The sequence below is a fragment of the Mastomys coucha genome, unplaced genomic scaffold, assembly GCF_008632895.1.
Source record: "Mastomys coucha isolate ucsf_1 unplaced genomic scaffold, UCSF_Mcou_1 pScaffold9, whole genome shotgun sequence".
Classification (NCBI taxonomy): domain Eukaryota; kingdom Metazoa; phylum Chordata; class Mammalia; order Rodentia; family Muridae; genus Mastomys; species Mastomys coucha.
This window is the reverse complement of record NW_022196915.1, coordinates 19,519,163-19,531,694: the sequence shown is the minus strand read 5'-3', so window position 1 is coordinate 19,531,694 and position 12,532 is coordinate 19,519,163. Positions and strand designations below refer to the sequence as shown.

General features: G+C 42.7%; 1 protein-coding gene across 1 annotated transcript in view; it reads right to left on the bottom strand.

The window, feature by feature from the left end:
- Vstm4 (V-set and transmembrane domain containing 4) overlaps positions 1–12,532 on the bottom strand; it is a 91,918-nt gene that overhangs the window by 29,654 nt on the left and 49,732 nt on the right. Inside the window, exon 5 of the mRNA XM_031361506.1 lies at positions 11,103–11,136. Coding sequence (XP_031217366.1) covers positions 11,103–11,136 — 34 coding nt within the window. The remainder of the gene's footprint in view (positions 1–11,102; positions 11,137–12,532) is intronic.

Sequence of the window (12,532 nt, the reverse complement as noted above, 5' to 3'; positions counted from 1 at the left end):
ATATATACATGTGTGTGTGTGTGTGTGTGTGTGTGTATCCAAATAATGTTCCATTGTTTGGCTGTCTCATAGTTTACTCATCTAGTTACCAAAATAATCATTGTTTCTCAGTTTGGAGAATGTCTTGGTTAGGGTTTTATTGCTGTGAAGGGACAACATGACCAAGGCAACTTTTATAAAGGCAAACATTTAATTGGGCCTGGCTAACACTTTCATCATTACAATCATGGCAGGAAGCATGGCAGCATGCAGGTAAACATGGTGCTGGAAATGCCAAGAGTTCTACATTTTGACCAGAAAGAAACCTGGAGGAGACTGGATTCTGCACAGGGTGAAACATATATATGACCTCAAAGCCCGCCTCCAGTGACATATTTCCTCCATCAAGGCCATACCTACTCCAGCAAAGCCACACCTCCTAGTAGTGCCACTCCCTATGGACCAAGCATTTAAACACATGAGTCTATGGGGGCCATCCCTATTCAAATCATGAGGAATAAAGCTGCTATGAACAGGATTTTATATGACTAAACAATTTAACACTATATTTTATATATCTTTAAGAAATTGTGCTAAATTTCAATATGACACTTTTATTTGTATTTAGCCTATATTTGTATATTTTCCAATGAGGAGATAAGCTATAGTTTACATAGCCATTCTCTAGTATATGAACAACTTATTCATTCTCTAACATATTTGTGCAAAATTGTTTCCCATTTTTAAGCTGTCATTTTTAAGTTTGAACCTGAAAATTGGAATTTCCATGTTAAGAGAGAGGTCCATCTTCAAGGCCATCTTCATACCTATTGTCAAAGCAATTGCCAACAAGTTAGTGGTGGTTTATGGCTGTCCTGTCAGTGAAGAACTGTCCCGTGTCATTGTCTTTACCACTAAGTTTATCAGTTAGAGAAGAAACATAGTCTTTGATTGGCACAGAGGATGGCCATGGCCTGTATCTGTCTCCTTGCTTCCTCATATTTATTATTTACTTAATACTTTTCACATAGACTTTTCACATAGGTTTGCATAGATCTCCTCCACTGAGCTGACACATTTATTGCAACATTTTTTCCTCGTCTCTCTTTGTGGAGTTTTGAATATGTTTGGCCCAGGAAGTGGCACTATTAGGAGGTTAGGCCTTGTTGGAGGACATGTACTACTGAGGGTGTGGGCTTTAAGACCCTCATCCTAGCTGCCTGGAAATCAGTCTTCCTAGCAGTGTTCAGATGAAGATGTAGAACTCTCAGGTATTCCTGCACCATGCCTGCCTGGATGCTGCCATGCTCCCACCACGATGATACTGGACTAAACCTCTGAACCTGTAAGCTAGCCCCAATCAAATGTCCTTATAAGAGTTGCCTTGTTCATGGTGTCTGTTCACAGCAGTAAAACCCTAACTAAGACACCCTTTAATCCTGGACTTATTTTAAGTTCACAGTTTTCTTCCCTTTCTGCTGATATCCTTTGACAGTGTTTCCATTTTGCCTCTGAATTCAGGTATCCTTAGGACACCTCTCACACAGGAGAATTAAATGTTTCTACTTTCTCTTCCTTTTATTTGGGCTTAATTTTTTAGCTCTTTCATGCACAATTAATGTTTCTGTAACATCATTTCTATGAACATATGCCACTATGCCCAGGGGTTTTAGAAAGCTGAAAAGGATCTGTCTTGTCACCAGCATTTTCATACAAAACAGCAAGGCTGCATCCCACTAAATTTAGTTCTAAATTCATAGTTCAACAAGATTCCAAGCACACAGTGAGTCATCATGGTGACGTGCAGGCCACACTTTTCTCTCCGAAGTCCGTTTCTCCCATGGAGCCAAGCCTGGGGAGGCTTTTCAACTATGAATACCCACCTTATGATTAACTTACAAGAAAAGTTATGCTATATCTTGAATCGGAACAGGGTTCCAGTTTGTCTCTGACACAGAGGCAAGTGTTGTTGGTGGCAGTCAAACCAAAAAAATGGAAAACCAGGCCCAGAAACTCCCTCTAAATTAGAGGGCAGTGCAATCTGAGAGACATGCTGTTTGTGGGGAACTTGTTAAATGGGGCTGTTTTCCTGGCTCCAGCGTGGGAGAGGCAGGAGGCGGCACAAGTGTGGTATGAGTGTCTTGTAAGAGGTGCCATGGTCCCTGTCTGGTCACCTCCTGAAATCTCTATCCCACAAGGTCAAAGAACTGCTGCTTCAGAACTGGCAGAATCTTGAGTTAGTGAACAAATGCTGGAAGTGGGGCAGAAGATGACACTGTAGCTGCAGAAGTGATTCTAGATAAGTCATTCATTTCCATGAGCCTCCACCCTTCAGTCTATAAAATGGGTGATCAGTCCACGCCAGCTATCTCACAGGGCTATTAAGATGTCAGGTGGAATAGTGTGAATTCAATAAGTTGGGCCATTGTATTGTTTGCTCTTCTGCTTGTGATAGGAACAATTTGAGAGAGGGAGGATTTGTTATGGCTCAAGGAGCAAACCAGTCTACACCAAAGTGGGCCAGGAAGGAAGGTGGGGATGGGGTGAAAAGGTGGGGTGGCTTGTGCTCACATCTCCTTTGCTCCCTTTTATTCAGTCCAGATCCCCAGCCCATGGGATGGTCCTGTGTGTACTCACGGCCAGTCTTTCCCTTCAGATACCACCGCCCTCCCTGCCAAAGCTCCATCATGGCCACAGGCAGAGATGTCCTTCCATAACCTCCCAGCTGATTCTAAATTTGGTTAAGTTGACAAATGAAATTAGCAATCACAGGCATCCAAAGGCTACATACCTCAAACAGGAATCCAGTACATGTAAACAACATGAACATCTCACAGCACTTCATTGGAAATAAAATGTTGCCACTAGGGTGGCATGTCTTGATGCTCATATTTCAGCGTAGAAGGAAGGACTACAGTTTCAATTTGAACACCAATTTCTGCCCAACATAGTATGCCATGCCCTGCTCTGACAAATGCTCTCCCACACTCACAGTGGTATCTAGCCAAGTGCAATGTAGGGCAGACCAGGCAAGTAGTAAGGAGAGAAAGACTGACCCACTGACTAACACATTGCCTCCCCATGATGCTAATAAAGCTTGTGACCTCGATTTTGCAGGGATTTGAACAAATCCTTGGTAAACTTTCTTTTATTTGTCTGTCAGAAAACAAAGTTAGTAGTAATTGCTATGCCTGTGTCTTGTGCAAGCCACTGGAGAAAGGACATGATACCTGGAATCTTCATCCCTCTAAGGTAAGATATCTAGACTTGACAAATCTAGACTAGACTAGGCCCTTCTCAAGGAAGAGATGTGGAATTCAGTCCGGGTTGCCCTGACTCATTAACCCTGAAGCAAGGACCTTGGGACCAGCCTGGGCAACAAAGAACTAGAAAACGAAGACAAAAAGATTGTCACTTGAGCTGGATTAGAACAGTTGCTCTGGGATAAAGCCAGCTCCTTAAAGAGCTGGTACCAGAAGGGAACATCCACATTCCAGTACGTTTTATGTTTGTACTAGACTGAGTACAACTGCTCAGACTTGTTCCCTCGTAGAAGAAGAATGGATCAGCACGAGTGCTGGAGTATTGAAAGCTGGAACTGCCTAGTGCCCAAGACCAAAATTTCTGGTCCAAGAGTGAGCAGAGAAGGACAGATTGTTCCTGAAAATTGTCTGGAATGAGCGATGTCACACACCCAAATCATATACATAGTAGAAATTCTGTGTCTCTGCTTGAGAGCTAGGAGCATTTGGGAGAACAGAGAGGAAGGGGGGAAACTACCGTACACCAAGCTGATTCTACCAGAGAACATGATTACAGCTAAGCCTTCTATACCCAACCACAGCCTCCATTGCTAACGAAATGTAACATCAAATCACAATTGTGATCCACAGCATGGGTCCCTTTCAGTTGCCCTGGCCACCAAATTGTTCATCCTAATACCAGCCACAATGAGACGTGCTAGCACTGGGAACTAAGGAGCCCCCATGAAACCACACTACAGATGCCTTCTGATGGTCTTAGTTTAAGACCATCTTCCTGTAGGACCTGAGTATTGTGAAGTCTGTGTTCCTATAGGGCCTGAGTATTGTGAAGTCTGTGTTCCTATAGGGCCTGAGTATTGTGAAGTCTGTGTTCCTTGTGGTCTGTCATTTCTAGTCTTCACTGAATGAGCAGGTGTTTCTCATCCCCTGGGTAGAGATGTCTGTCACATATCACATGGAGATTTGTTACCGTTTCAAATAAGACAGCTAGAGAGCAAAGATCTGAACACAGAGAACCCTTAGCAAGTGAGGCTCAAGGAACAATGTTGCCAGGGCCCTCTAGCATCCTTTTGGGTCTCCTGAGTGCTTCATACTTCACATAATGGTGGAAGGTTTTACTTTAACTGATCTGTCCATCTCCTTAATTTCTTGTCCTGATGAGATGAATGCTCAACTTGTATCACAGAAAGGATCTCTCTATTCCTTTACAACTGGCTCTCTGGTCACTTCTTCAAGGTTGTATGCATCGCACAGATACTACATGTACCATGAAATCTTTATTGTAGAATCTTGAAGAACTGTTAGTTTCTGTAGCTACACTGGCAACTATCTTCTTACTTTTAAGAAAATAATAAAGATTAGTAACTACAGGAGCACTCCTCCCCCTAATGCCAGCTACCACAGATAAAAGTCTAAGAGCTCATGCAAATGAGACAACTTTTCAGATGTCTCACCCTATGCTCCAGAGCCCTCAACTGCCACCAAAAATCTCAAGGTCAGTTGACATTGTGCTACTCAGAGGAGCCAGGAGCTACTTAGAGGTTGTGTAACTTCACTTTTAAGATAGGTAAATAGTGTTACCCTGCCATGGTCTTATACCATGACCCACCTAGCATCTCACATTGTGTCGGGTTCATAACAATCACTTAACAATCACTACCAATGACTATCTTCAGTGTCAATGTCCTAACTATATAGTTAGTGTGGAATCTGTTCTCAATGCATGAGTTGAGAGTAAGGCAAGTCGTATTCTGTATGTGCTAGGCTGCAGCCAGTATCTCCAGAAAGGGCTGTCAGGGTCTGGAATCCATAGTACAGTAGTTTTTGTTGTTTCCACCCTCCCTGTGACCTATTTGTGAGCATATTCTGAGCACCAGGATAAAATCTGCTCCTTTGTGAGCTGGTTGTCAAAGCCTTTTCCCATGGACAGCTTTCCCAGAACCATTCACAAGTGGGCTACATCATCCAAGTTCACTGTTAGCCCAACATACAGAGTGATCTCAGAGCCACTGAGGCCATCTTGCTCTGTCAGCTCCTCTACCACCTACCCTGTTAATGAATACTGAAGCATAGGCTTCATCGGACCAATACTTGTTTGACCATAAAATGCTTGAATGCTAACTTTTAAGATCTTAGAGTCTCTGAAATTGCACCTCTGCCTCCCTGAGACCCTGGCATGTCACTTATTGAATAAATCCCTCGCTTTCACTTCAGGGAATGTTTAAAAAAGTCTCTGATGGTTCAGAGAAATATGGACAATACATTAAATGAAACTCAAGATAACCCATGGACTGTGGCTCTAACACATCCTAACTACAGCTTGTGTAAGAGACAGTGAGCACCACACAACTGAAGAAAGGCTCAGTCAGGAGACATAAGATCTTCCTGTGTCTTCTTTGTGAGCATACACTGTCTTATACCCAGGAGATGGGCAACCTAGGAACTGCCTTTACTTTACTCCCAACTCACACACTCTCTGTCTCTCTCTGTGTGTTCCTCTCTCTGTCTCTTTCTGTCTCTGTCTCCGTCCCTCTCTCTCTCCAGCCTTTTAAATTGGGCCAGTACCCAAGAAGTATCACAGCTCTGAGTTATTGCAGAATTTTGTTTTAAAGCTGTCTTTCAGGGACTTTTTTAGAGCCATTTCATATGAGCTGCTGCTCTCATTGCTGACCTTTCAAGAGAAGGCATGTTAAAAGCCCTACAGAACTTTGAAATGCTTGCTCTGTTCTGGGACATCTGCTTCCTAAGGACACTCGGTCAGGGGAAAGGAAGAATTTATCAGTCCTAAAGGCCAACGCCACACCTCCCAGACCACAGAAGCTTCTTGCCTCAGGACAGAACACATGATAATAAGCTTTACTTTTCTTCTTTGAACTTTTCTTAGCAAGTCATGGAACAGCCTAGAGTCTCCATCTTGCCCCAATCACTTGGCATGACCCATTTCCCTGTGACCACATTGTCCCAAGCACCAGCATGTGACCTCTTTCTGAGGGTCCCTCCCTGCCTAAGGGTTTCCTTTCCTGGCTTCTGGCCCTGGTCTGGTGATTTCTGCCATTTTCCCTTTAGATGGGAGTGATCAGAGGACAGAAACAGACACAGATCATGTCCCAGATTGAGGCCTGTGGTCCAGTTCTCACAGAAGCAACCAAAGAGGGCACCAGGACATGGGTCCCTGTCATAAAAAGGACAGGTTTAAGTTCCTGGTTTACACAGCTCCAAGCCAAGGTGAAGGAAGGGACTGACTTGTTCTCTAGCCAGGCACTGCAGGAGGGGGTCAGGCCCACATGAGGTCACATTAGGCTCTGATCAGGAGGTTGAGTGCTCCCTGGCAGATCAGTGGTCGGGCTTGGCCCCACCATGGTTTCAGGTTGAAGGAGGAAAATGGTTTTTTTACAAACACGTAAGTATAGTTAATTCAGCAGAAAGCATTCTATGGTGAAAGCTTTGGGCTGGGCATCCACTACATCACTGGAAGCCCCCAGTGTGGCTGGCACAGAGGTACAAATAACATTTAGGTAGAACTCTATGACTGTGGTAGTTTGAATGAAAATTAGCCACAGGCTTGTAGAGATTGGCACTATTGAGAGGTGTGGCCATGTTGGGATAGGCATGGCTTTGTTGGAGGAAGTGTGTCACTAGGGGTGGGCTTTGATGTCTCAGATGCTCAAGTTAGGTCCAGTACGTCTCAGTTTCTTCCTGCTAACTGTGGATCAAGATACAGAACTCTCAGCTGCCTCTCCAACATCATGTCTGCTTGCACACTGCCACACTTGCCACCACGCTTTTTGCCATGATGATAAGGGCCTAAACCTCTGAACTGTAAATCAGCCCCAATTAAATGTTTTTGTTATAGGAGTTGCTATGGTCATGGTGTCTATTCACAGCAATAGAAACTCTAAGACAATGACCCTGACCTTTGTGTTATAGTTTAGATCTTAAAAGTCCTCTGGAGGCCATGAATTAAGTCCTGGTCACCAGTCCATGGTACCATCAAGATGTGGTGAAACTTTTGAGAGGCAGAGCCTAATGGGAAGAAATTAGGTCATTGGGGACACACTCATAAAAAGGACATTGATATCCTGTCATGGTTTAAATGTGAAATGTCCTTCACAACCTAGATGTTTGAACATTTTGACTCCAGCTTGTTGGCTCTGCTAAAGAAGGTTATGGAGGGGGCTGGAGAGATGGCTCAGCAGTTAAGAACATTGACTGCTCTTCCAAAGGTCCTGAGTTCAATTCCCAGCAACCACATGGTGGCTCACAACCATCTGTAATGAGATCTGACACCCTCTCCTAGTGTGTCTGAAGACAGCTACAGTGTACTTACATATAATAATAAATAAATCTTAAAAGAAAGAAGGTTTTGGAACCTTTTGGAGCTGAGGCCTTGCTGGAGAATGTACATCACTGGGGTAGAGCTTGAGGTTTAACTTTCTCTTCTCTCTCTGCCTTTGGATTGCTGGTCCAATGTGACAGGCTGGCCTCATGCCTCTGCAACCATACTTTCTCCAGGAGGACTGTGTCCTCTCTAGACTGTACACCAAAGTAAACCCTTTCTCCTCTGAGTTGCTTTTGTTTGTTATCTTATTAAAGCAAAACCAATGGGCAAACAAAGACTCCCCCTACTCCTCCCTGTTCTCTTTGCTTCCTTGTCACCATGGGATGAGAAGGTGTGCTCTGTCATAGTCTCCAGCCATGATGTGCCTTGCCGCAGACTCCAAAGCAAAAATGAGCCTTTCCCCATCTTAAGGTTGACTTTCTCAAGTGTTGTGTCACAACAATGGAAACATGACTAACACACTTGTATATTCCAGAGCTAAGGAAGACCAAACTCTAGTCCATCAAACAAGGATGACATCCTTGCTGTACTTCTTGACACAGTAGCCACCACCTTCAAATGTGACTGTTGTATGGAGAGAATGAGAAGGAGTAGGGAGGAGGAGCCAAGACAGGAGGAGTTGCAAGCTCTCCACGAAGCAGATCCAGATATTCCTGGATGAGAAGAAGCTGAGAGGCTGGCCTGTGTGCAGCCATTACTGCTCCCACTATAGCCCTCCCTCCAAATGACTCACCTGCTTCACCCTAGTCCTGGAGCATGAGGGGGCATGGTTTTAAGAAAGAAACAAGCATCTTTGTTGAAACATAATTAATGTCCAGTACAATTTGTAGCTCACAGTAAACAATTCAGTGCAGTTTTATAAACCTACAAAGTTGTGTAATCATCAGTACAATACATCTTTAGGACACTGCACTCATATGCCCCAAAGTTCTACACTTAGTCCATACCACATTAATCACAGCCACAATTAATCCCCATGCTCAACCTCAGCTATAAGCAACCATTACTCTATTTTCTGTCTCTATAAATCTCCCTTTTCTAAGCATTTCATTAATATAGCACACAATTGTAAATTTTGCACCGGTTTCTTTCACTTTGTGGCTTTTTGAGAATGGCCCCTTTCCTGGTCTGTTATGTGGCCCAGTGGAAGTTTATCGGATGGATCTGCTGAGTTCTGTTTACTCTCTCCAGCTGATGAACACATTTGGATCGTCTCCAGTTTCTGGTTATTATGAATAGAGCAGTTGTGATTGATTCCACCCAGATCTTTGTGTAGGTATACGCTTTCATTCCACTTGGGTTGATCCCAAGTACAGTCTGTGGGTCGTATTAAGAGTCATACCTTAAGAATCTACCAAACTATGTTCCCCAGTGGCTTCTCCAGTGAGCAGTGTACATGATATAGTTTCTGCATATCCATGCCAACACTTGGCATCCTCTGTCTCTTGGATCATGGGCATTATGGTGGGGCTATGCTGGAATCACATTGTTATTTAATTTGCATCTCTCTAATTAATGACTAAAGATATTGGGCATGTTTCCACATCCTTATGAGCTGTTGGTACATCTTTAGGGAAATACCTGTTCAGCTCACTCTTGCCTATTTTAACTGTGCTATTTGTCATCTTATCATCCAGTTGGAAGAATTCTGTATCTGGAAACATGTTGCTCATCACCTACCTGATGTGTTAACATGTCTTCTTATTTGGTGGCTTATCTCTTCATCTTTATAATTGTGACTTTGGAAGTTCAGTGCTTCTAAATTTTTACCCGATATGAATCTTGCACAGTGTCACTTACCCAATCCAAGGACACAAGCATTTTCTCTTGTTTTCTTTGAGAAACTTTTACAGTTTTAGCTATCATATCTAGGACCAAGACTCTTTAATTATCTTGATGACATAATTAAATTTAATTATGTTGATACTCATGCTGTGAGAAAAGGTGTCTCAGTTCACATTTCTGTCTATGGTTGTCTAGGGAACACACACCACTTGATAAAAAGTATATGCTTTCTATTTAGAATTGGCCTGCACCTTGTCAGAGCTTAACATGTCAGATTACACAGAGGATCCCTCTGGATCCTGTGTACCCTCTGACCTCTGTACTGAGTATGCTCACCTCACTGTTGTACCTGTGTTTGGTCCCTTGCTCTTGAGACTCTGCTTGTAACAAAGTGAATGGTGCCTCATTCTTCTATGTTTAGAGATTACCTCACTGTTGTCTTGCTGCGGCTTTCAATTTTGATTCACTGTAGTCAAACATTATACTGTATGACTCCATTTATTTAATAAATTTGTTGAAGTTTGTCTAGAGCCTAGGATATACCTTGGTGAATGCTTTATGGGTTCATGGCAAAAGAAAGTATTCTTTCATAGGCTGGTTCTTTGGGATGGGCCAATTGGGTACAGTACTGTATTATTTATGTCTTCAATGACTTTGTAGGTTGGGGACCTAGGCCAAGCCTATTAGTTGCTAAAAATCACCATGGATCTTTCCAACTTCCTCAAGCTCTTAAGTTTTGACTATTTGAGTTCTGTGTTTCTGTTGTTTGGTGCATATACAATTTAGGGCCTTTGTTTCCCAGGGGTTGGCTCATTTTATCATCCAATGTTCCATCCCACCACCAGTAAATGTTTTTCTTTGTGTTCTACTTTAAGAGATATATAGTATAGTGTATATACACAGACTGTTTACTGTGTGGTGTCTCTTCTTCCATCCATTTGCTTTCACCCTACCTATGCCATATGTATGAAGTGAGTTTCTACTAAACAGAATACAGTTGGGACTCATATTACCTACTATGCCAGGCTCTGTGATTCGGATGCATCTAGACCAATTTAAGATAGGTGGTATGGAAGTGTTTTGTTATTTATTCTGTTCTCATTTCCTATGACTCTTGTTGTTCTATTTCTTTATGTGACTTGAATATATTTATAGGATTATATTGATTTTTAGTTATTTTTTTAGTGTTGGGGATAGAGTTATTTTAATAGTTACTTTGGAGTTATAATATATGTGTGTGGCAGTGGTTTGATGGCCTACTTCCTACTTTTGGAATGAATGTCTCTTTGTTGGGTGGTGTTTTTATTTATCATTTGCTTTCAAAGAATTTGAATCTTAAAACCACTATATTCCCAATGAGGCCTGTCACCGGGGAAAGTAGAACATGAGTCGAGTCAGCACTCACGGAAAAGGATTAGAACTGTTAGTGGTGAAAATGGATAGAGGTGGCTCAGATCAGTCATAAGTTCCCACATGGCCCCACAGGACACTTTTCAATCTCCTAAAAAGATATAAGTTGGACCAACATGAGTGGCATGTTATCTGGACCCTGTGGGGATTATGAATGGTATGAGAACTGTTCACAAATGCAAATATATGCAGAACATACATTATTTGGCTTCCTTGTGATCAACACTCCTTAGTAAGAAAATGTATTTAATCAAATTATTGGTAGTAGGCAAGGAACATAAAATATCAAAACGTTTTATTTTAAACAACAAAGAAAATATTCCTACCTGTTCTGAGGACATTTCACCAAATAATGTCTCACTGTGAAAGGAAAAAAAAGAACAGTTGGTAAATATGGGCTAGTTTGACATTACATGAAAGGCAGATCTTGCTCAGGTATTGTGGCTGTTCTAGCCAACTCTCAGGGCTTCTAGCCTATAAGTTTTGGGGGAAAATCATAGCAAGGACATCAGAGGGCACCCTACTGACTTGATATTCCTTCATTTATGGACTGTACCAGGTATGAAGCCACATGCCCAGCCAACATAATATTCATCTTTGGCCAAGACAAATTGAGTTGCTTTCTACCCTGAAGAGTCCTGGAGTGGTGAGGCCCCACAATGTATGAATGCCACCTAAGTCATGAGACCAGCCTTTGGGACCATATGGCTCTCCTTAGAGTCTGCTCATTGTAAAATGGGCTCCCATTCTCTGATTTATACTCTTTATGGTCTCAAAAGAACTTCTTAATCAGATGTGATGGTGCAACACTTGGAGGGCTGGGGCAGGAGGATCTCAAGATTAAGACAAGCTTTGGGCTCTACACTGTGACTCTGTTTCAAACAAACACAAAACAACAAGAATATATTAGATCCTTAAGAAAACAGTCTTGGAACAAGATATTTTCCTACAATGGTTCTCCTTGATAGAGGAAAAATTAGAATGCATGGACACCTAATCCAGAATGTGTCTAATCTAAGACTTGAAGTTAAGGTCACCTCAAGCAGAGGAAAGCTGAAACAGCCAGAGGAATCTTGAGTTGTGTGCCACCTCCAGCGAACCCCACCTTCTTGCATCTTTCCCCACCGATGTATGACACCTCCTACCTCATGCTAAGTAGACCTTAGCCACAATACTAGCTTGGTTCTGAGAAACATTAGCCAGTGTGCCCTAAGCAGAGGCATAAAGAGAGCCGTGTATCTGAGCCTTGTGACCAGCAACTCCTCTTCAGTCAATTATTCTGTGGGCCCACTGGGATACGAGTCCCCACAGAGAAGGCAGTAAGAACAACCAGCCTCAACTGATCCACCATCAGACCCCAGCCCCGTGACTGACTGACTCTAGCCAAGAGCAGCAGCAGAATCGCTCCGCTGAGCTCAGCCCCCAACTGTTGACCTGTGGACAGTAAGCAGATAAAATGGTTGCTTTGTGTGCTTGTGCTTGGGGTTATCTGTCACACAGTCAGCCAGTGCAAAGTTCAGAGCAGGAATGTCATCACTAGAGAGCTAAAAAGTCATATAAACCAGCTCTACGCAAATGTCTAAATCCTTCCTGCCTTCTACTTACTGCACATCTACTGTGGGCTAGTCTATGCATGCAGCAGTAGCAACCATAGTATATACGGAACAATTCATATTTGTGAGAGTATTGTAAACTTCATATTGGTTAATAGATTTTAGTATTTGGTTTGTATATCCTAGGACATTCTCAGAACAGT